Consider the following 24,801-nt stretch of genomic DNA (forward strand, 5'->3'; position numbering starts at 1 on the left):
CCTTGTGGTGTGTGTGTGGTTCAGTGTGGGAGATCCATCATGAGACCTGAACTTGGCCGGACAAAAGGCGAGGAAGAGGAGTTTTGGTGAACTCAGCGTTTGGCGCGGTGAGCCCACGACATACTTCCACACTGTGGCATTGCAGATGGATGACCTAGATTGCTGCTCGGCCCTTCTGCCCTCCATCTCTTCCCCTCTCTCCCTCTCTCCCTCCCTCTCTGCAGTGACTGCTCAACAGAGATTACAGTCAGAATATGCGTCTCGGTGTCACTCAAGAGAGAATGAGCAACTGACTCATACAGGATTGAGACACAAATGGAGGAGATCAGTTTCTGGCCCTGTCAGGTTTCATAGGAGTGTTGAAACTGAGGTTTGTTTGTCTTACAACTTCTCACCTAAACAGTTTGAAAGGATTAAATCCCGTCCTCTGGCCATTCGCAGTATGAAGTTAGATTCCCTGTACATGTCTCTTTTAAGTGTGAATGATTAATGTGTGTGTTTACAGCACATACACACACACAGACACACTCATTTGTTGTACTTTGTTGATTGGATTCGTTATAGTCCGACCTCCCCTTGTTCTTCCCTCTCGACCTGCATGTGTGTGTGTGTGTGTGTGTTATTTCAGGCTAATCTGGGGACACTTGTTTTTCAGCTTGTTTACTGTACACGTAGGCCAGGAGACACCACGGTATCCTGCGCTGATGTCATCTACTCTCTTCTAATTTTAGCATCAAGACATCAAGTTTACTTCCTCTCATCTATTTACTGTATTGTCTTTGTTCTCTTTCACAAAGGAGGCCACTAACCGGGTACATTAAACTCAAATAGACAGTAATAGTATTTTCATTCACTATTTATGGGGAAAAGTGCAATTTTAAAATTGTACTACATTAGTTAGTTGTAAAAACAAAACAAATTTAAAGGCTAAAATTGCAGTTTTGCCTGTAAAGTAGGAATTTTCACGTCTTGGCAGGAAAAAAAATAATTGTACTCGTGATACAAACACACACTGCAAAGTGCTGATGTGTGTAATTGAGCATGATTGTCCTCAAACACGTCACCGAATCTTTTTCTTGGGAAATTTAAGTGTAGAAGTGCCCGAGGCGTGAAACAAACAATCTCCTCGCAGTCACGTCGCCCTCGTCGCCCTCGTCTTCCTCGTCGTTTCCAGGCAACGCCCACGTCTGTGCACACCGTCACCCCAGAGTCATGATTACGGCATGTCCATTCAGGCATGGCTGTGCTGCGTTCAGGCTCTGCTCAGAACGTTGGATATCACACACACGGACAAAACCGCACGGAATATTCCTCCAAAACTACTTTCAAATTCTGTCCTATCAGGAGAAAGAGCAAGAAAACAAAGCCCCCCTGATTCATATTCTAACTGAACTTCATAATACTTAATACTACCAACAAATACTCATTGTTTGTCTTGTCAGGTAATGTTGAAGTGACCTTTGATTTACAGCAGCAATATTGTTGATTATTCTTTGTACCTTTATCCCGTGTCCTGTTTGTTTATCCTCTATAGAAAGTTAATAAAAAAACATTAACAGCTTCACTATCTGAGGCTCAAAATAATTCTTTACCAATTATTAACCAAAACTCAGTCACTGTAATTTACCAAAGCAATATCACCATGCTCCCATTTGAACTTTTCCCTTAACAAATAGTAAATAATTGTTCAAAAAATATGGCACAGTGTTATGGTTTACAAATTAATCAACTGTAGGTTTTCCTTGTCTGACTGAATTTGTAACTCAGGGGACACAAAGTCCGCCAAAACAACAAACATCCTTCAATAACTAACAAACTACCAGAATACAACAGCCTGTGTTATGGAATCATTTTCCTCAGAGGCTCTTAACATCTGTCCCATAATCTGTCTGATGCTTCCCACTGGTGTGTGATTCCTGAGCTCTTCCTCGTCCACTCCCTCCTTCGCTATTCTCTCATCACTTCAAACAACACTGTCCACTGTTTACATATAAACCCTGTTGTAACACATTACATCAGCTAGTAGTCCTGCATGGAGGACGTGTGGGAACAGAGCCCCACCTGTGACACAACAAGGACATAAATCTCCTCTTTAATAGGGACAGACCTCCAACAATACATCACAGGTTCATTTAGATCGGCATGATGAAAGCTGGATCATTCATTGTATGCTTCAGTGAACCTGTTTTTAGAGTTACAAACACGCGTCAGTATCCATCAGGCACTTCCATGTCGAATGCGAGGGCTGGCTCGTGTCCTGTCACGCTGACCTCAGATGTTTTCCTCAGGAATCAAAACAGAAGCTGGTTAGGTGCAGTTTCCAGTTTTATCTGCTGAGGAAATGACCTGTTGCTGGAATGCCTTGTTCCTGACAGGCCCAGTTTCAGAGAAAAATTATTCATATTTTGACATGTTCAAATGCCTTCTTGAGTGGAGTTTCCATTTTGATTCCTCCCCAGGTGCTCCTGTGTGTAATGTTAAATTCCCTACCATTGCTCTTAACTAAGGCACTCAATACTGGACCTGGAATTGCACTGTGGCACTCTGCTGCTGCTGATCAAAGACAAAGGATGCGTGCAATGGAGGAATCCTTTAAAATTGAGTACAGAACCAATGTCTGGATTCAGGAATGCCTTCAGAGTGGCTCTTGTTCAGGCACGGGCACATGGTTGCTATCGCAGTATGCCATCAGTATCTATGTCCACTGTGTGTCTAAACCTGGAGATGGTGATAATGTCATTAGCACCATGATGGAGAGGATGGTGAAGAGTGGCAGCAGCTTTGAGAGGATTAGGTGGTTGTTTATCTTGTTTTCTTATGCAACAAACAGACAACAGGCCGGTAATGTTGGGTCACATGGCAGAAGGGAGTGATTTTGTGGGGAATTGTGGGGTTAATTTACACACTGGACAGTCTTCACTCCCATTGTACATCCCATTTTCTGTGTAATTGATTAGACCAGGTGAACAAATGAACGGACACACCAATTTGTTACTAGTCTTGTGGCTGTCCCCCCTCCTTGGAAGGACAGAATGTTATCTGTGTCTTTTCAAGAATCGCTCTTTAATAATTAGACAAACATGTTGGTCTCACTTGAGCATGTGTCAGCTGACTGCCAGCATGGTTATGGCTTTCATGGTTGTGTGACTTTTATGTGAAAATAGCTTCCATTGAAAACAGAAAGGTTACAACTTTTTTTTTGGCCTTATTTTTAGTACATTTACATTTGAAATAGCGAGAGAATGTTTCACTACATATTGATATTTTGTTTGTTTGAATAATACACATCAAATATTACTGTATGACCTATAAATGTCAAGCTGTTGTCTTTAAACCATGTGATAATTAGCTCAGCTGTGTTGACGGATCTAAAAACAATGTCCTTTTAGGGCTTTTACTGTGTAACGTGAACCGCCCCACACCTGTGACAATTACACCCAGTCTGTCTCGTCACTCAGTAACAACCATATCAACATCAAGAGAAACGAGGGCAGCCTTATCACAGCAGCTCCTGCACCTTATTGAGGCGATCGATACACAGGTCAATCTGACGGAAATTTGAACCCACAACCAGTAGTTGAGTCGGCTGCTAATAAACTGACTTTACTGCCTATAAAGGCGGCAATGTTTGTCTGTTGCTTGACCTGTAATGAGCTTCAATCATCACCTGTCACATTCAAGATTCATCAATTAAGAGTTTGGGTGTCTGGGTGTTTATGGGCATGAGTTTATTTAAACATTGGGATGAAAGAAGCTAGTTGCAGGGGTGCTCAAGGGAATGATTACGATGTTTGCACAAAAATCTGTAAAGGTAGCTAGAGATTAGGATATAACTGCAAAATGAGAAGAATGGTCAGAATTTAACGGATAGGAGAGAGTTCCTCGAAAGAAGTCCAGAGACGAAAGAAGTGCGGCAATGACCGCAGGGAAGGTCTAGAACACAGGAATAGTGTCTCCCAGGCCATTTTCACTGATGACCTGGCCATGAAGATTTCAGACTGTTGGGTTTTAATTTAAGGCTTCTGAGTCTTGATCAGAAGCTCACCAGGGACGGCAAGACAAAACAGCAGTCAAAACAACGGAAATATTGAGGACGTCCTCCGCCAAAGCCCACCAAAGCTGTCAAAGTCATGGCCTCTGTGATGCTGACACTACCACAATGATTTATTATGTCCTAAAGGGCCAGATGATTACTGCAGCACATAAAACTGCACATGCAAGCACCTCTTGAACAAACATTGAGGCAAAATAATGTGGGAAACTGAGCAAAGGTGTACTCTTACATTAAGACGATAAGCCTGCACATATCAGGTGTCACCCCAGCTGCCACCCAGGATTGTGGTTTTGAACCAATTCAGTCCCCACTGTGCTCACCCGGTATGCACCACTCAGACTTCCACCGCTTTGCAAATATGAAAAATGATTTACCCAGGCTCCGTCTGGCCAGACAGGGTGATGTCACATCCGCTGTTTAGGACCCCCCAGCATTGTTGGTGGAGCTGGGAGGAGGTGATATTGGAAACACAACACATTTGAGTTCGATCTGGCTAAGATGAGCTCAGAGCTTCAAGGAATTGTTGTGAAGGAAACTATCTGGGAACTGACATGCAGCTGCAACTTGTGCTCACGTGACTATATCTGACCGTTTATATAAGGCTGCATATAGTGCTACTAGTGTGCATTCTGATCGAGAAAACAAACAAAACTGTGCTGCAAACGGCATCTAATGATTTATTTTAACACTGGGTGGCTTGGAAAATAACTTTCTACATTGTTAATGTTAAACGAGGCGTGTAGAAATTTAACCCTGTAGTCAACAGTCAAAGCCACCACTTTAATCTTTCGGGCTCATTGACTGATCAGGACGAACCTCCCTGGAGTGGTCAGACATTTACACCGCTTTACAAACACTTAACTACGTGACTTACCGACACTTATTCATGTCATGTGTTTCTGAGTCACCTTATGCTTTTACAATCCTATTGCATCACTCTGCATCTGATCATGACTGGCTAAATCTGGTTAAGCAGAGAGTATGTGTGGTGAAACATACTGGCTGAGTTACAAATATGGGTCAGGAAATCAGCCATAATGATATTACTGAACGAGCTTTGTCCTGCCTTGCCTTGGTTGGTTTATTATGCGCCCTGCTCGCCGCAAACAGCAGATTGTGGCCATGACCTTGGTGATCATCCACACATCAACTGAATGAACCCTGTATGGATCCACAGCTTTGTTTTAAAATGTCCTTCTCCTTAGGCTAGTAGACTATTAGAACAAGACAAACTTTGTCTTGGCTTGTTTATATATCTAGTTTCTCCTGATTAAACTCAGAGCAGCCATACAATTTAATGCCTAGCCCCCACTGATGTGCATGCGCCTTGGTTTAAAATATGGCTTAACACGTCTGCCAGATGCTCCCTCAAACACTGTAATCAGTTCGGTGAAAGTCCACTGGCTTTTATCAAGTGTTGAGACACTGTGATCCACATATGCTGTACTGAAACTATTTCATTTCCCTAAAGCTCTAACCTCCTATCTCTGTCCGACACAGGAGTTGTAAAGTGAAATCCAAGTTAAACAGTTTTCTCTTTGTACTGTACACGGCCACAAAGGCATATTTTCTGTTTGGATTCCATTTATCAGTAACTTTCACTCTTTTACTTTGCAGTGTAGTAAAGTGACTGACTTGAAATTAGCATAATGGTTATCGTTTTCCCCCTCGAATGCAGCTATTGTCCAATGTGTTCCGATTGAGGGCCTCGCATTACAAACCCACAGTGTGGCCATTGTGTCTTGACAAGGACCTTTCACACAGTCATTCCCTATACAAGCACTTATTGGCAGATTCACAGTGTAACAGTGAGGCACATGACTACTGCAGGTGTGGAAAATTCCATCAGGATCCCTCCACTGTAGTAGCCTGTAATTTATAGGATCTGGAATGGCAAACATACTTGTAAAACCTTGGTACACACATACCTACACAAACGTCTGATCACAGCTATATCTTGTTTGAAGGCACCATAACACAAAGAGACCATTGAACGGGGTCAACACATCAGATTAGATATCTGAAGTGTGTCAATTAGAGTGGGGATTGTGGGCAGATGACACATCCACGTATCAATTCCGCGCCATCAGAGTCAGTCTGAATGTGTGGATTGATTAAAACCAAACTCTGATTAGACAATAGAGACGTGCTATCAAAGAAATCCATGTATGACACAAGGAGAGGGAAGGGCTTCCCTTTGTACAGACTTACCTCCTCTTGGCCTCGTATCAAGGTTGCAGGCCCGGCTGCATTCCTGGCCGCTGAGCAGAAGAAAACTCAAACAGATGCTTAAAATGTGAACTGCGAGAGTAAAATACCTCCATGACTTTCCTGAGGTAGAGGAACATGAATTATAGTCCTCTGACAATAAAAAAAACAAAAGAACCCTGCCAAGAATCCAGTCCACACCCTGTCAGCACATGGTGGAGAGAGGCGGCTGTGTTATTAGCACCTCTCAGCTATCTACTATGTCACCCCATCGGCCAAATAACAGCTCAGGAAATAGAGGGATGAAGTTAGACATTTCACTCCCCCAGGTGTTGTTGCATCAGCATTTTTGTTTTACACTGTGTGGAAAAGTGTAACGACACTACAGGAAATGTTATGAATATACATAACATTCTCCTAAAAGTATTTCAGCAACAGTTTGAGATTACGGTGATTTATAGCCTTTTCATTAATCAATATATTAAAGTTAATCAATTATTTTGGCTAGTTTTAGTTGAAACGTGGGAAGAGTCACGACGCCTTATCAATCCGCCGCCGAGGCCCAATAGACAGACAGCAGCGGGGAAAGTGGGCAGGGCCGCAGCGCACCCGCAGGCCTTTATAACACTCCCGCACACATCCGCCCTCAGTGCACATCATAAACAAAGTAGCGCCTCACCCTGTGGACAAGACAACTTTGACACTTTTTTGTCTCACTACGAAAGTTTTTGGAGGATTTTCATCTCAGGACAATCAATACTAGGTAGGTTTGTGCTCCGAACGACGACTTTGTGTTTGTTTTATGTAGTTTTTACAAGGAAGTAGGGCGATTCTATTTGCCAAGTGCGATTTTTCAGCAGCATGTCTGGACACGTTTGCCTATATAAACATATATGAATGAGAAAATCAACGAGATAAACATTGTTATACAAGTTATTTAACATGAAAAGAAGCACTATTCGTCAAATCTGAGCAACAGAGGAAGACTATCCAGGTTTTGAGTGTTTAGGAATTCTTTACGTTTTAGAATAAGAAAAACATATAGGGTTGTTTAAAATGGCGACGTTTTTACTGATATACACACTGATATATGGATGTGAAATGTATTTCTGTGTCGAGGCGAGACATTCCTAGTAGTGTAAGTGAGGCATGTAAACAGAAGCCTAGCGTGCTTTTCACACATGACACACACACACACCCGCGCACACCCACACACACCCACACACACGCACACACGGAGGAAGCGTTGTATTGTTAGTGTTCCTACATTTAATATGTGCAAAGCAAACAAAAACGAGTCAAATCCAGTTTATGCGCATGACAAAGGTGCGTTCAAATACCCAAAGCAGAATATGGAAATACTGTTTATTGACTTATTATTGGTGTAATGCCAAACCAGGCTAGAGTAACTGGCTGCTGTCTAAATAACATCTGCACACCGAGCTGCTCTCACGCTGCAGCTAGGTCTAGTAGTTTACTTTAGATACTTTATTGTTCACATATGTGGGGAAAAATGCCAGTTTTCACTTCTGTTGGAAAGCTTGCGACATCATCTGAAAAAGTACTTCACAGAACTCCACTTACTCACCACTCGTGATGTTTACGCCCACGTTTTGATATCGGTTACAGTTTGAAAATGTAGGTCTGCCACAGTTTACTGTAACTGTCACCGACCTGCTGCTGTGCTCGTATCACAACCAGGGATTTGACAGATTAAGCGAGTTTCTCAAAGATTAGGAGAGCAATCATTGTTTCTGCAGATGGACGCTGTGCTCTTGTGGAGTTAAACCTATGTGGAGTCCACCGGCTTCATGGTCTGGATTTGATTGTGGCTCCTTTTTTAAAAATGGAGTCATCAGTGCATGTGTTCCTACTCCCCCACAAACAGAGAGGTGCAGCACAATGTGGCAGAAACTTTATTCTACACTTAAAACCTCAGGATTTCCAGATGTTCCGCTTTTCAGGAATGACACACACTTGCGTTTTACTGTCGATAAAATTGCTCTTCATCCGATAAGAGCCCCGTCTTCTACTCACCTCATGCATGCACACCAAAAAGGCTTTGAAACTCTCACAACAACATGAACAATAGACAAGTCAGCAGATCTTTATCTCCAAATCATCTACCAGCCTGTTGTTCCACACACACAAAGTACGTCTGTGTTCTCCTATGCAGCTGATTTGGGACTCTTCGTCTTGGATCATCCCGTCTGCTGTCTGTTTCCTCCCCCCCCCGTTTCCTGCCGACGATTGCATAACACGTCGTCGCTTCTGCCAAGCCCAAGCTGTTTCACTGAATAGTTAGTTTTTTTCCACGCCGCATGCCTTTTCTTTTCAGTAAAGCAGAAGTGTTGATAAGGAGGGATGCATGTAGGAACTGGTCCGACTTGTGCACACAATGCCTGAGTGTGGCAAAGAACGCCACGCCAAGTGAGTTAGGTTTTTAAAAGCCTCCTGCTGCAATGCAAACAAAAACCCCTCTCTGGGGAAATGATTGTTGTATATGCAGGATTATTATTCCAGTCCAGTCATCTACACACACACACACACACACACACACACAAACCTCTGGACTCCAAATTTACCCGGGTGATGGTTGCATAAGCCAGTCAAGGTAGCTGCACACATCCTGTCACTCGGGATTAGGCTCCTGTGGAGTCGAATCGAAACATTCCCCCTCCCTCCCTCCCTCCCTGTGCTCTACTTGGCCAGGTGAAACATTAGCTCAGCACTCAGAGCTCTGCTGGTTCAGTCAGTCTCTCTGCTTTGGTGACCGTGATGTGACCACTGCTCAGATGAAAGTAGGCTCAAATGGATTCCTCCACATTGATGCTCAAAGCGTCTGTCCCCCAGTCTTTGCGGTCTGAACTTGCCCATGTAGCTCTGTGTCACATCGTCTTTGTGAACATGGCTGTGGAATGTGACGGGGGCTGATCTCTTGTCCTCTTGGCCCCGGCAGATAAAAGAGCCTGTTGTTTGATACTCCTCTTCCTCTGTGCTATTGTGAGATCCAGCTGGCTTCAGTCTCTGTTCTCCCAGTCAGAGGAGTGTGTGTGTCTCTGTGTGTGTATGTGTGTGTGTGTGTGTATGTGTATCTGAACACCTGTCATCTCCACATTTGAGCTGTAATGAATCACTCTGCTGAAAGACCACCTTGTCTGAAGGCCACACAGAAACTCTGTCGTTAGATGTGTGATGTAACGTTGATGGATTTTCTGGTCTGTGTGTGTGTTTGTGCACAAAGGCTGAAAGAAACAAAGAGAAGAGCACAAAACAGATCAAGCACACACGCAGGAACTGCAACAGAGACAAACACAGCCAATGCATGAAACTTTGGCTTCCTGTGAGTGTGTGTGTGTGTGTGTGTGTGTGTGTGCTAAGGTCCCTGTGGAGCGGAGGCCCGTGGCCTCTCAGGAGCCGCCGGGGCCAGTGGACAAAGTGTTCTCTTGACTCGCTAATTTGATTTGCATGCACAGCCGTAGCCTCCTTGCCTCCTCCAACACAGTTACACCACCCGCAGCACAATCTGACACTTCAGCCTCTCTGTCTCTCTGTCTCTCTCTCTCTCTCTGTCTCTCTCTCTGTCGTTCTTCTCCCTCTGCTGCCATTATTCGCTCTGTCTCTCTCCGGTCTAGTTAAACTCTTCACTTTTCTTCTTTTCCCTCTTGCATTTTATCGCTTCACGCTTAACCACAATCAAACCAAGTATGACAGACAATTACACACAGTTCCTCTATTCTAGTTTGTTCCCTTCTGCTGGAACATCTGTCAGCTGAGAATGTGAATCTGCCTTGTTTGTGCCCCGTCTGTCTCTCTGTCTGTCTGTCTGTCTGTCTCTCTATGTGAGACTTTCTGTCCTCTCTGTCTGTTTGTCTCGTCGTCTGTCTCTCTTTTGTGGGTGGTTTCTGGGTGCGGCCTGTTGTGGTGGTGTTGTTGCCGGCGGTCACAGTGCCAGTCCCTGCATGTTCCTGTACAGTGTGTACGTGAGTGTGTGTGTGTGTGTCCTCAAGTGATCCCTCACAAAACCATCCATCCCTTTTCACAGCGTTTTAAATGAGTTGGTTCCTGTAACTTCACTTGTATGTGGACGGCCCTGTTCCTTTATAGGAGCATGAGACTTTCCCACAGGTTCTGCAGATTCCACAGCTCTGCATTAATAATGACTCCCTAATAACCCCACACCCCTCCCCCCCTCTCTCTCTTTGCCCCCCAGGCTCTGCTGCCCTTTGACATGGACGACATCCAGGTTGTTGAATCCAAGGCCCTGCTGGATCGGGATCGGGATCTGGCTGTGAGTATGAGGCTCAAAGAAGTCTAAGAAGTGTTTAGAAAAAGATGTCTTTCTGTGAGGAGGTTTGTTTTCCTATAACACGGAGGATTCTGCTGTTAATCCAGTGTGTGAGGGCGGTCCTATGGAGATGAAAACACACTCCTCAGACTGAATGACGTCCTCAGGATATTAGATTACCCCATTTTACACTGTAATTGGGCTTGTTCTGTATTTTCATTCCTGGTTTTTTTGTGCCTTCCAGGGCCTGAGAGAAGCCGTGCAGCAGCTCGTGATCAAGGTACGTCTGACACCAGAGATCCTCCGCTTATTGTTCCAACCAGCTGCGATGCTCGGCTGTGTGGGTCTCACCCTGTCAGCTGATCTAGTACCATCTAGTGGTGTGTGTGAAAGGACATATTCAGGGATCGGATCCACAGTAGGTTGTTGCGGTGTCGTCGTGGCGATGACCTTTCGTCCGGCCCTGATGTTGTTACGGCCAAAATCGAATTGTGGCTCCGTTAATTCGGTCAGCAGATGAGAGTGATGAAACGCTTTCAGAAACATTTGTAAGATAAGAAGACAACCTAGGACTCTTCCTCCCCCCTCCTTTTCCTCTCTCTCTCTCCCACTCACACACACCCTGTTCTTGAGCCCCATGGCTATCTCAGGACCTTGGACAGCACACACACACCTGAGTCACACCCTGACTCCTTCCTGCCCAAACCAAAGTCCGTCTCCTTTTCTCCCATCTGAAAACGTTCTTGTTGTACTTCCGTTCAGAACCCGTGTTGCCTTCTCAATTCCCTTACCGTGACCTTGTAACACACTTTGTTGACCTCAAGTTTTCACCAGTTAAGTTGTTTACCCGTCGTCTGCACGCACAGACACGTGTGCACGCTGTCACACACACGTGTCTCTCCCTCCAGGATTATCCCGTGAAGGCCTACGTGCTCCAGTGTGTTTTGCAGAATTAGCAGCCGGTAAGAGAGATGCGGTGAATCCTCGGGTGTCGGTAACAAATAACGAGTGGTAAACAGGTATTACTCTCCAGGCTGTTAACTCTGGCTTTAGAACCTGAACGTTCATGTCACCTTGGGGCGGACAGCTTTGTTGTTTTTACAGCTTTTAGCCTTATTATGATGTCACAAGATCCACACAAAGATACTGACCCAAAAAATGTTATATTGATCAGAATGTCACGCAAAAGTGAACAATAAATAGGTACAATGCACATTAGTCCTGTGAGTCTGGGTGAGATGTGTAAATACACTTTGAATTCACTTAAAACATGAAAATCTGATGGTGAGATTTGGCACAGCAGGGGGAAGTGTTCAGTCTAAATGTTGTTGAATAACAGCTCAGGTCATCAACTCACTGGACATGTTTTGCCACTGATCGCACACAAACACACACACAAACACACACACACTTACTCATCATGTCATCTCCATAGCCGATGCCCCTCTGTCTGACATTGGCTGATCCAATTTAGGGATATCCTCATCTAGAATTAGCTTGTTTTGACCAGCCTGCAAGGCACCATGGGAGGCCGGAGGCTTATGGCGAGCGGGGGGGGCGGGGGGGGGGAGTATAAAGCGGCGCTGGCAGACGCGGCGGTGCCAAACACGCTTCAGAAGCATCGCCACAATTGGATCTATAGCTGCCGAGCACCTCCGTGATTACACTCGTCGGCATCAGCGAGCAGAGCTGAACTCCTTGACTGCAAACATGGTTCTGGACGATTCCGACGTGGAAATGATCGTTGCCGATCTTGAAACACATGTGAGTTTACAGTGTAGAATACGGGAGCTGCTGACTGTGGGAAGATGTTTAGTTATGGAAGATTGTTTGGGTTCAATGAAATCAGCTGTAGCCATTTTGGTTTCCTCATTCCATCTGCTTGTTTCTTCAGTTTATTTCCTCTAGAATTTCCCTCTGATGTATTTAAATGTTCTCTGGGTCGCTTGGAGGAAGTTACAAAAGTGGATCCACCGGTTTTATCTGGCAAACTTTGTTCTGTTCTACTGAAATGTCACATTAGTTTAACCCACAGATCATCTGAGTGAGTTCTTCCTCTGTGTCTCTACAGGAGCACGATGTGGAGACTCCGTACGGACGAGTCCGCTGCACCATGAAGGGGATTCCCAAGGGGGAGCGGCCCGTCATCCTCACCTTCCACGACATCGGACTGAACCGTAAGCCCCGCCTCCTCTGTTCAGGTCGTTCCAGGCTAAACACCCGTCGCTGCACGTAAAGCCGGCAACACTTTCCCGTTACTGCACTGAGTGGGATTAGATCAGGGTCACCGGGTTCACACTATGAGGTCCATCCCATTACACCGCCTCAAGTCCTGGCTTGCATATCTCGCAATTCACACACATTCCAAGATCCACAGATTCCACACAGACGAATAGGACACTGGTCTCTGGGGGGTCTCCTGAGGTCACACCTGGAACATGTGGTCTGGCCCTGACGAGTATCGCTCATCTGGTTCTTCCTCTCTTCTGTTTACCAGACAAAACCTGCTGGGACACGCTCTTCAGCCACGAGGACATGAATGAGATCATGCAGCACTTTGCTGTGTGTCATGTGGACGCCCCCGGGCAGCATGAGGGCGCAAACACCTTCTCCACCGGGTGAGACACACACACACACACACACACACACACACACACACACACACACACACACACACACACACACACACACACACACAGCGAGAGAGAGATTGACAAACAAACACAGGCGATCTATGCCAGGCAGTCTGCGACCTTTGACTCTTCAGGTAGACCGGACTCTGATGTTGCTGGGCCGACCTAATTTGAAAGGCGACAGACAAGTGAATGAACACCGTAGTGCATTGTGGGTAGGGTTGTTCATGTGATAACTCCACCTTGACCTGATGTAAAGTAGATAGCCACACACACACACGACTGTTACAGGTTTCACTGATTAGATTTTGTGAGTAATTTGTCATGTTGCTGATAAGTGTGTTGTCAGGCCAAAGTAACGTGTGTGTGTGTTTCTGTTTCAGGTATGAGTACCCCACCATGGACCAGCTCCCTGAAACCCTCCCTCTGGTGCTAAAGCACTTTGGGTAAGTTGAGCTGCTGCCTTGTGCCTCGTCTCTCCGGACGTCTCCAGCTGTTGCACTTTATTTATGTTCTAACAGTCTCCACCTCTCTGGTTGTCTGGTGACAGGCTGAAGAGCGTCATCGGCATGGGCTTCGGCGCCGGCTCCTACATTCTGACCCGCTTCGCTGTAAGTTCCCCCCCCCCTCTTCATCACGCTTAATAATTAAGAATTTTTTAATCAATGTCAGATTAGTTGAGGTGGTTAATGTTCTCCTGCTTCTCCGCTGATGTTGGCAGAGCAACACGGCTTAATGCCTTCAGCCCTCTGAGCCTTCAAAGCCTCTGGAATGCCGGTGTCTCACTGCGTCCACGCTGAAAGGCCAGACAACCTTTAAGTTCTGTGTGTGTGTGTGTGTGTGTGTGTGTGTGTGTCTTTTACAGCTGGATTATCCCAACATGGTGGAGGGTCTGATGCTCATCAACATCAACCCGTGTGCTGAAGGTTGGATGGACTGGGCTGCTCACAAGGTAAACAACAACAGCAGAATGTCTTAGAATCACAGTAAGTGGACTGAAAACTAAACGGCGTCTTTGCTTCTTCCTCCAGATTCACGGATGGACCCACGACGCCCCCGACACCATCATCACTCACCTCTTTGGAAAGGTACGTTCCCCGTTCCATACCGTCGCAACTTGCCACACCAGAGATGGTCTCCGCCAATGTAACCGTTTGTTTGTCTGTGTGGCCGCAGGAGGAGATCCACCACAACCAGGACCTGATCGCCACCTACCGCCACCACATCATCAACGACATGAACTCCTTTAACCTGCATCTCTTCATCAAGTCCTACGAAAGGTAGAGGAAACCCAGCCCGCATGCAGAACACGCGTAGTAACAAGTGGAATGTCTGAGGGGGCTTACATCATGAATTTATGTGTTTGCAGTCGGCGAGATCTTGAAATCGAGAGGCCGATTCCTGGAAGCAACGTCAGAACCCTCAAGTAAGTGAGCAAAGCAAACTGCTAAAGTCAAACTACAAACCTTTATAATGTCTGCCCGACTCTCATTACTCCATCTTTGTTCTCCAGGTGTCCTTCTCTGCTGGTGGTTGGAGACAGCTCTCCTGCTGTGGAGGCCGTGGTGAGTTCAGGCTCAAACCCACAGCCGTTCACATAGCAGATCTGTAGACCTTTGATTGGACCCTTACTGAGCCCTGCATTATTATTAGGAATCCAGAAAATGTTTGACCTTTATCTCGGCCCAGGGCCTCCAGAATTCCGCAACTTCCGGAAAAAAACAATGTCAGCAACGCAGTTCGGACGTACATGACCTTAAAAACATAATCTTGTGAAATTGATGCAGGGAAGTCAACCAGTTAACTTGTGTCAGGCGTGTCTTACAGTCTGTTACCTCTTTTAAAACAAAACACTTAAGGACAGCAGTTTACACAAAGTTGGGAAAGGAACGTTTTCCCCACAAAAAATTAGACAAAGTAGTTAGAAGATTAGTGTGAATTACATCCTCCTTGTTTGTTTGTTTGTTTGTTTGCCTTATACGTGATCTATCTCTATTCTTATGCCCGCAGGTTGAGTGTAACACCAAGCTGGACCCGACCAAGACGACGCTGCTGAAGGTACCTAAGCCCGGCTGGCTCAGATTAATAATAGCATTGATGGCAAGACGCTGGCTGATAAGATTCCAGTGGCTCAGCATTTACTGGGTGACATATTAACCAGATTTAGGACAGCTGAACGTGTCCTCAGAGTGGACCTGCATACGCAAGTCCCCGCAATCTGCTCCGACTGACCTACTTGCCGTGGCCGACGGCGGCCCGTTATCGCTCACAACTGAAACTAAGCGGCCGTTGGAGCTAAAATGGGGAGGTTTTATTGGGGTTAACAGTCCAGGGTCTGGTGGAACACTGATTGGCGGGGCCGAGCTCGCTGGGGACGGCGTGTTTCGCCGTGTTCAAGTGGGGCTTATGGAGTGTAATGGGGTTAATGGTGCGAGTCTACAACCGTGTGACTGTGCAGGAGGAGACGTGCTACATGCTAATGGCTGTGTTTTGTGTTTTCCCCTCTTCTCTCTCTCTCTCTCTCTCCAGATGGCGGATTGCGGAGGCATGCCCCAGGTTGACCAGGTGTGTGTGTGTGTGTGTGTGTGCGCGCGTGTGTGAGACATAGAAAGAGGAAGCTGGTAGAGGCACTGCTGCAGGTTGGACTGATAATCAGTGGAGGGTCAGTTGGAGGCACGGGCGGCGTAAGAAGGCTGCACCTAAGAGCATTAGAGAGAGAGAGGCAGACCTGAACAGTGTGTAATCCTCCAACCTGCAGCACCTGCTCATCACAGCTGTCACATATCGGCTCAAAGCTGCTGGAGACTCTGAGTCTGTCAATATTATGTCAACACTTATTAGTGATTATTAATGACAAGAGGAATAATTATCTTCCTCTTCGTCTTCTTTCTCTGCAGCCTGCCAAGCTGACGGAAGCTTTTAAGTACTTCATCCAGGGAATGGGCTACAGTAAGTATGCACACACACACACACACACACACACACACACACACACACACACACACACACACACACACACACACACACACATAGACATAGACATAGACATAGACACACACACACACACACACAGGCGCATGCAGCATCTCTGCACCTCCATGCACACTGCAGACCTCAGCACGTTCACTCTGAGGTGGCCAGTTGTGGCCTCAGTGTGGAATCTTGAGGATGAGTTCAGTCTGCACAGAGGCCTTTGTCTGCCCCCCTGTGGCGACATGAGGAGCTTCAGCACCACACAGCCTGAGCTGTTAGCGAATGAATGAGTCATGTGCTCACTCAGCCGGCGTTTGGACGGAACGGGAACTCGCAACAACAAAGGAGGAATAGAGATGAGGACTAGATGTCAAAGTTCGGTGTTTCCACTCCAACGAAAATATTCCCACGCACACTACTAATTTATACTTGAAAATGTTGAACAATGACCAATATGCAGCCTTAGTCAAGATGATTGTTGATATGCAGCATTCACACAAAGCTCAAAGTAGATGTAACTCACTAAACGATAAAGTCTCATAACAAAAAAAAAACACGACTTCACTTGATGCAGCAGTATTTAATGTTTAAGTTTGAATCCAGTGTTCACTAAAGACTTGCTCCTCCTCCTCCTCCTCCTCCTCTTCCTCAGTGCCGGCTGCCAGCATGACCCGTCTGGTCCGCTCCCGCACCGCCTCTGGCACCAGCATCACCTCCTTCGAAGGGAACCGCTCACGCTCGCACACCCACGAGGGCAACCGCTCGCGCTCGCACACCAACGAGGGCCGCAGCCGCTGCCACACAACCGAGGCTCAGCGGGGCCACGCCCACACAGACGCACCTGCCGCCGACGGCACGGCCAACGCGAGCGTGGACCAGGGCGCGCACAAGTCCGCCGAAGTGTCCTGCTAGATCCCGACATCGGCTCTCCAGACAGAACCTGAAACCTCTCAGGCGTCCCCTTCGCTTTGTGCTGCGCTGCCTCTAACCGCAACCTGACACACACACACACACACACTCACCCCCTACACACTGATGAGAAGAGAGGGACATTGAGATATTCTCAGACAACAGTCACTCACCTGACTTCCCAAACTATCCGTCGCTGCTGGGAGGTCCCAATTTTTTAAAGTGACGTCCTCGTGGCTAAAGTTACATGATTGCGTCGTCGCTGTGAGCGACTTCACCACATTCCTGAAGCGTAGTCGAGCTCTGAGTCAGGCAGGCGAGTTAGTTGGAGGCAGCGCAGCATTGACGGGGGCGCCGCATATTGGGAGAAAGCTGTGGCGCCCAGTTCACCAGCTTCTACTCGTATCTCTCTTTAATCTCTCCTATGTATAAAAAAAAAAAAAAGGTTTTTAATTTCCACATTCCTGCAACCTGTTTTTGTTTTGTTTTCTATAATTGTTACTTCATTGACGCAGCTTTCTCTGTATCTTTGACTGTAAATGACTTTTTTTTCCTCTGTAATTCTTTGCATCACTTCCTGTGTGTTTCCCGTGTCGGGCGTGTTTGTACGTTAGGAGCGCTCGGACGTGTCGAGACGAGGGTTTGCCCCGTAAGCGACCATGTGTCTCTGAGATGAAGGGACAGACGTCACGTGTAAACCGTGTCCCACCAGATACTGTTGCTCCGTTTGGTTTGTGGATTCTGCCAATGTTGTTTCCTCCAAACCTGATCTGTCTCTGTTCTGAATCGATCTACTGGTGAAATACAACTTTTTAAATCCTTTCAGGAATTAAATGATGACAGATTTCCTTTTTACAACATTCCCATAAGACGTCTTTGTCCTTAATCCAAATAAGAAAACATAAACTGAGATGCTTTTTACCTTGTATGCTTTATTAATGGATCCTGGCTTCGACAATTATTATTATTTTTGCATTTCATACAATAATTTCTATGCAATCAAGCACAATGGAACAAGGATGTGCCATGGAAACGTTCCCTCTGTGGAGGCGACGCTCCTGTGTGCTGGATGTTTGGGTGAGTGGAAGGTCCCACCTATAACATGAGGATATAGAGCTTTAACCCCTTAAGAGCCTCCACTCCCCTATTGTACTTGCACTACAGCAACCCTTTGTAGAACACACACACACACACACACACACACACACACGCATACACATACACACATATATAGCTTTGTAAAGATGCGATGCACAAACCGTCTAATGCTGTAGAGAAGCATTAAAATGACATAACAGTTTGTATTTATTAAAAAAATGACAATAAAAAAACTTGTAACTGAGCTCTGATTCTGTCGTGGTGCGTTCAGGTACGCGTCTTCTTAGGCACCTCAGTCCATCGTGAGACTTGTAGAAAATATCATCCAAGTTCAGCTCTTCTTTTGTTTTGAGTTATCTCATATGCAAACTCTATATCAATAACTTAAGCCTTCAATACTTCACACTGTTGTCTAAGGGATATAATCATTTACAAAGCAATCCTTACAATGTTTTCTAAGCACCACATGCTTTATGAATCCATCCTGGAAACATAAATATAGATATTTATATATACACTATATATTTATTTACACATTTTCCAATAGGAAATAAATCATTCAGTAAATAGTTTGTATAAAATCACCCACACATCAACGAAACACGACATAAAAGAGAAGTCAGAACAGTCAGGATGCTCTTAGTTCATGATCTCTGGGTAACTATAGTAACTCTCCAGGTCGGCAAAGATGTCGTTGGGGTTCTTGCAGCTGAGGTTGCAGAAGCATGCTTGGATCCACAGCATCTTCCAGGTGAATCCAATCCTGTTGGGACAGGCGAACTCCACGTCGATGGTCTTGGACTTGTACGGGATGCAGCAGCGCTCGTCCGTGCACACGCCGCAGTATTTGGGCCGGTACGGCTTGGTGCTGATGCAGCCGGAGATGGTGAAGTTCTTTGGCTGATCTTCCCTGTAGATGTTCAGGCATTTCTTCCCGGGCTGAATGGGAGGAAGAGGAAAATGAAGCTTGACAGTGTTTCCTGTTTTTTGTTTGCCTTGTAGGGTTTGAAGGCGTGTCTGCGTTGTTTACCTTGATGTGCTTGGTGATGTCGACCTCGCAGGGCCGCAGGTTGCACAGTCGGGACTCTTGGACCATCTCGCATTGCTCGTTGACGTTGGAGATCCTCAGCGACACACCCCGGCCACACGTCCTGGAGCAGGGGCCCCATCCGGTGGTCTGGGTGATGCAGTTTTTGTGCCAGCTCCGGGTCTCAGCTGGGAAAACTGGATCCACATAGGCAGACGAGTGTTTAGTGTATATTTGGTACACGCTGACACAAGCACTTATACTGGAGTAATGTAATATAATATAATATGTGTAACAGGCTGTTCGACACTGAGCCACCCTGACTTCAATGGATCGCTTTGTTTATTCACACACACACATTCCAGTCAGATTTTCTCACTAAATGTTGAACTTTCTCCCCTGTGACAAACAAACGAGCTCTGCTTTCCCCTCGTGCCGTCTCTGTTTTCACTCTCGCTCTTTAAGTTGCGTTGTGAGACCGGATCCTATTTGAGTCTCGGACAAAGAGATCTCCATCTCTGTGACTCTGTGTGTGTGTGTGCCGCTGGAGTAAATGACTGGAAACTGGACGTGACCCAAAAACAGTGTGAGGGCTTCCACAGGAAAGGATTGGCCTGTCCCTGTGCACACACACACACACACACACACGCCCCAAACATGATCCTCCTAGAGTTCAAACTATAATCACAACACTGACTGCAGGAAATTTGAGCTTAAAATATTCTCAAGTGTAATGTAAGCGAATGCGAAATCACGTAATGCTCCTTTTAAGGCACAGTGACCATGAGTGGCGTCCTACCGTCCACCGCGTGTCTCGGTGGCGTCTTGCGCTCCTTTTTGGGGTCCTCGCAGATCCACTGCTCGCAGCATTGACCCCGCACTTTGACCCGGCGTGGGTTCTGGCACCAAACCCTTGGGGGCTGCGAGTGGGCGCACAAAGCCACGCAGCCGATGGCCCCGTTCACACACACGCACTGGTACTTGCAGCTGGGCTTGAAGCTCTGCCCGGTGCGGTAGATGATGCCGTCATGCTCGCAGCCCGTGCCCATCATATCTGGCAGAGAGGGAGGGCGAGGACATATCACACAAATCAGAAAAATACAAAGCAAAGACTTACAATAATTAGTCAAAGTCTGCATTTTATTTGTATCAACATAGTTTATCAAATGAAGAGTGGACTGAAACTAAGCAAAAAGTGACAAAGCTGTGGATTTGGATCTGGATCATTCTGTGTTGATCTGATATCATTAGAATGTTACTGTGGGTCAAATCAGCATGAGACCGTTTTCATCCTCCTCTAATCTGTAAATGTCGAGCTAGTTTACATCACTCTATGGCCTGCAGATGAACCCAGAGTGTTGCTATGGAGACACGCCTCGAAACCAGGGGATTGGCCAGGGCGCCTGTCTTGATTCCTACAGATTCCTCAGATTCCTTGTGAGTTACGCAATAGTGTCAAAGGTATCTGGAATATTCGGGTTAGATTAAGGGGGATTAACCTCAGGCTCCAGGCCGCAGTGATGCAGTGTAAAGGTGTGTGACATCATGTTCACATCAGATATGGATGTCTGGTGTGTTTCACATTACTCAGGTGTGTTTTCCACTCTGTGTGACTGTGTGACTGTGTGTCTGTGTGAACGTAAACATCAGATAAAATCACAAAAAGCACAATCTGTTTCCGTCCGTTTCCCTCTCATAAAGTGAACAAACACATAGAGGTGAATTTGTTTGGTAACACTTACATGCACACACTCCTTTTTCGTACCTAGGCTTGTCTGAGCTGTAGTCACAGTACAGCCCCTTGTGGTAGTCGCAGGTGTCCGCCTCGTTGCACACCTCGCCCACCTGCCGGGCGCAGGCCTTGCAGCAGTCGCAGCCGTCCATCAGCAGGCTCACCCCAAGGGGGCAAGACAGGGCGACCTTGGGACATTCGCATGGCCACTTGCAGTACTGCGTCCGGTTGTACGAGTCCACCAGCGTGGGCGTCACGGCCGCGGCGGGTGGCATCGCAGTGGAATTCTGGGAGTAGGCCTGGAGGGGAGAGGGAGAGAATCAGTCACATGTTTCTCCCTGTGAGCAGAATCAAAATTCCACAACATATTGCATGAGAGACCTTTGACCCCCTGTGGCAAGGTAATATTCTTAATATCACTAATCCAACATTCTTTCACATCAGCCTCTGCTAAGCCTGATTCAAGAAATCTCACACCCTTTATTGAGACACTTCTGCCTGAGCGGAGAAACACAAAAAAGGCTGGCTGACATCTTGAGGAAAGTATCTGGATGAATAACAGGATTAAACAGGCTTGGGATATAATCTGATTACATCAATGACACGTCTATCCTTGTATCTAGGTTACACCTCGGATCATCATCACAACCAAAATCTGCAAAGTAATCTGTTGCAAAACTATTTCTGCTCAATCTGTGGTCTCTTACAAATTCAGAGTGAAGTCAAGTGTATTTGCAAAGTCTCAGATGAGGAACACTCCCTAACAACAACATGCAAGGGCCAAAGAGAGAGGATCAATCTTGGGAGAGGTCGCTTTAAGAGAGTCTCTCTGTCCTGCAATGTCCAGGTGTGCAATCAGAGCGGACGCTGGGGGAAGGGAACGAGTTACAAAGACACAGAGGAGACGGAACAACACTTGTGTCCTGGTCTCAAGTCCACAGAGATGCGGTCAGCGTGAGTGAAGTTCAGAGCAGATGTTCTCTCTGACGGCGGCCACGAGGGAACATTATCAGGCCAAGACTTTAGTTTAGTGTTGGACCGTGGCCGCATGACAGCTCGGTGTGTGTTTATGACAACAAAGAGCCCTTTTTTTTTACTCTAAATGAAATCCAGCTGGATCTGTATGCCAGGAAAAGGTCTCCAATGTTCTGTTGCTTTGGTTTCTACAACTGAGAATCAATCCAGTTTGTACCAGCGAGGAGGAAGAGGCTGTCACTGCAGGGAAAATGCTCTGCAAACCGTCTGTAGGCCCCTTAGGTGCTCATTCATTCATCTCACATGCAGGCAAAATCAAACAATGAGGGTTAAAACACAGAGAAGTTCCAGCAGTTACTGCCATTCCTCATTAACACATTACTGCCTGACTTGGGGATGGGATCAGATGTTTGACTGGAGGAACTACGGTATGTTGTGCACATATTCATGAATAACACACACACACAGATGCCTGCATGAACACTTAATCTGCAATTAATTGTGCGAAAACACGCTTAATCATCTTATGTGTGGCGCGCTCTGTGTCGTCTCCCCGAGCTTGTGCACAGCACTTCGGCGGATTAATGCTCATATTAATAACTGCTGCGTGTGTGTGTGTGTAGAAAGCTAATGCAGATAAATGAGCTTTAATCACAGCTGTGCCACTGAGCCATTTTTCAGAAGAGTTAATTCAGCCTGCAGCTAGCGGGCTAATTGTTTAGAAGAATCAGCACAGAACCTGTCTGTCACTTTGACAAAGAGAGGAGAGCAGCACAGAGGTGGTGCAGGGCTCCATAAGTTAATTATGAAAACATGGGGAAGCTTTAACACAATCACAAGCCATGAAATCATTTATCTTCGCTAACTAAATTCAGCATGATGGTATTTAGAAAGTGTTTCATCAACGTCAGGAAGCTTTATAATGTAGCAGAACAGCCGATAAGTCAGCTGGAAGGATTCAGCGACCTCATTAATTGAGGTTTGTATTTGTGTCATGTAAGTGTTGAAGCTGCCGTCTCATCGTCTGGTGTCATGCTTTGGTGTCGGCCATCTAATGAGTGTGGACTTCAGAGGTGACGTGGACTGATGGGTTTCATTTCCTGGCCGGTTTGATCTTTTGCTCCTGTCTGATTGTGGTTACAACCTCATGACCCACGGAAGGTTCAGGCTTTTTCCAGGAGAATACTTGATAAGCGCTCTTTGCCTTTGTAGAATTCCAATTTGGCTAAAAAAGTCAAAACTTTTAAAACGAATTTGACAATCTTGAATAATTAAACAGACTATTTTTCTTATTTCTCAATTAAAACTATCATAATAATGTAAAGTAATGTATAGATTTTATTTTATTTTAATTTGCATCAGATCATAATAACAGCCTTTGTTATACTGCACACACACACAGAGGCTTCAAATTATAATTTAACAGCAGATCACGTTTTATATGACAATGATGTATTTAATATTAAGTGTTCGCGTTGATATAGGCTGCTATTCCCAAAGCAACCGCTGGGAGGCAGTATTATACAACGAATGAGAGCAAGTTGCCTGTTTCTCCTCCGTATCATTCAGAGTGATGACTCCTTGATTAGATGAGATTAAAAAGAGATTTAAAGGGAAATGTATGGTTGAATATAATAATAGTAATGTTAATAATTGAAAACTATCGTACTGTGAACCTCTAAATATCAACATTGTGAGTTAAATATAATTAGTTTTTCTCTATTTTTACGCACTATAAACTTTCATTTTTCCAATTAACCATTTGGATGAAAGAAAATAAAAACCGCCCAAATGATTTAAATTGCTGTAAAATTATATAAAATGTGAATAATAATCATTGTTCATGACTTTTCTAAACTTTTCTATTTGGTGTTCTAACACACCGTCTGATCCCAGTTCACACTCTGAGAACGAAAGCAGCAAAGTCCTAAAGTAAGTTTCCTGTTCCCACCTGTTGAATCCCGGCTGCTGTTAGAATCCACACCAGGAGCCAGGAACTCATCACTGGACAGGAACTGCAAATGCATCGAATCCAGAACGAGTCCCGTGGATCAAAACACGCTAAACACGTCTCTCTCTGCAGCTGAGCTCCATCCCGGTGGCGTCGCTGTCATGCCGGTGCAGCGCCGTGTGTGTCCGCATCCCTCCGAGCCTGAAAGAGTCACACACACGCACTGCGGAGCGTCTCTCCTCTTCCCTCTGCTCCACTCTCACTAGATCCTCCTCCTCCTCTAGGTCCTGGCGAGCCCGCTGCTCAGGGCGTGTCTGCAAACTCCAACACACACACACCCATGATGGAACCCGCTCACACTCCAGCTTCATGTGGAGGCTTGATGCACAGCTGCAGGTTTGAACGCACCACAAAACCACTTGATCACTATAAACTGAAAAGAAATGAAAATGCATGATTAAGGGGGCTTCCAGGTTCCCTCAAATTAAGCCTGTTTCTTAGACTGTCTAGATGTTGCAATTAAAAGGCTAAGATAATAAGTTACTGTCCTTACCCTGAGAAAGTCCCTCCCAGGGGGTGATTGCATATCGATCAAATGAAAATTCGTCATGTTTACAATGTCTCAAGTTTATTACTGGAGGACTCTTGAAAAAAAAAAAAGCAATGTATTATATGCAATGCTGACTGCCAGAAAGGGCAAGAGTCAGAAATATGCAGACAGTCTAAAACTGCCATTTTCCTTTTCTTTGCACATAAATGAATAGATTAGATTCAGAGAGCAAACACGGCGCTTAACTGAATTTATTACACTGCAGCTGTTGTTTCACAGCTCTCTACACGTAGTTCACACAGTTTCTACGTGTTGCTCTTTGAGTCTTGTGTTGATTTTGGCGCTATGTTGTACAATTACTCTCATAACCTCTCATCCAATCTCACCTCATCTGATCTGAGCT

General features: G+C 45.7%; 2 protein-coding genes and 1 long non-coding RNA gene across 3 annotated transcripts; 1 reads left to right on the plus strand and 2 right to left on the minus strand.

Moving 5' to 3' along the window:
* Positions 1-538: 538 nt before the first annotated feature.
* LOC142989523 (uncharacterized) lies at positions 539-6,593 on the minus strand. Its single transcript, XR_012960696.1, has 2 exons — positions 6,266-6,593; positions 539-2,283 (listed from the first exon to the last, which is right to left on the minus strand). It is a non-coding gene; the product is annotated as an uncharacterized LOC142989523 (long non-coding RNA).
* A 308-nt stretch (positions 6,594-6,901) lies between these two features.
* Positions 6,902-18,407, plus strand: ndrg1a (N-myc downstream regulated 1a). Its single transcript, XM_076139065.1, has 16 exons — positions 6,902-7,025; positions 10,476-10,553; positions 10,795-10,830; positions 12,622-12,727; positions 13,048-13,168; positions 13,567-13,629; positions 13,734-13,794; positions 14,049-14,135; positions 14,215-14,271; positions 14,360-14,463; positions 14,553-14,609; positions 14,697-14,748; positions 15,194-15,241; positions 15,713-15,748; positions 16,081-16,132; positions 16,809-18,407. Exons 2-16 carry the CDS (start codon positions 10,494-10,496, stop codon positions 17,066-17,068), a joined length of 1,200 nt encoding a protein of 399 aa, XP_075995180.1. The 5' UTR covers positions 6,902-7,025; positions 10,476-10,493; the 3' UTR covers positions 17,069-18,407.
* On the minus strand, positions 17,930-24,147 carry ccn4a (cellular communication network factor 4a). Its single transcript, XM_076139066.1, has 5 exons — positions 23,849-24,147; positions 20,933-21,221; positions 19,990-20,244; positions 19,194-19,387; positions 17,930-19,102 (listed from the first exon to the last, which is right to left on the minus strand). The coding sequence occupies exons 1-5, from the start codon at positions 23,897-23,899 to the stop codon at positions 18,803-18,805; spliced, it is 1,089 nt and encodes a 362-aa protein (XP_075995181.1). The 5' UTR covers positions 23,900-24,147; the 3' UTR covers positions 17,930-18,802.
* Between the last annotated feature and the right edge of the window lie 654 nt (positions 24,148-24,801).

Source organism: Genypterus blacodes, unplaced genomic scaffold, assembly GCF_046128005.1.
Source record: "Genypterus blacodes isolate CSIRO-AG114 ecotype Tasmania unplaced genomic scaffold, CSIRO-AGI_Gbla_v1 ptg000438l_1, whole genome shotgun sequence".
NCBI classification, from domain to species: domain Eukaryota; kingdom Metazoa; phylum Chordata; class Actinopteri; order Ophidiiformes; family Ophidiidae; genus Genypterus; species Genypterus blacodes.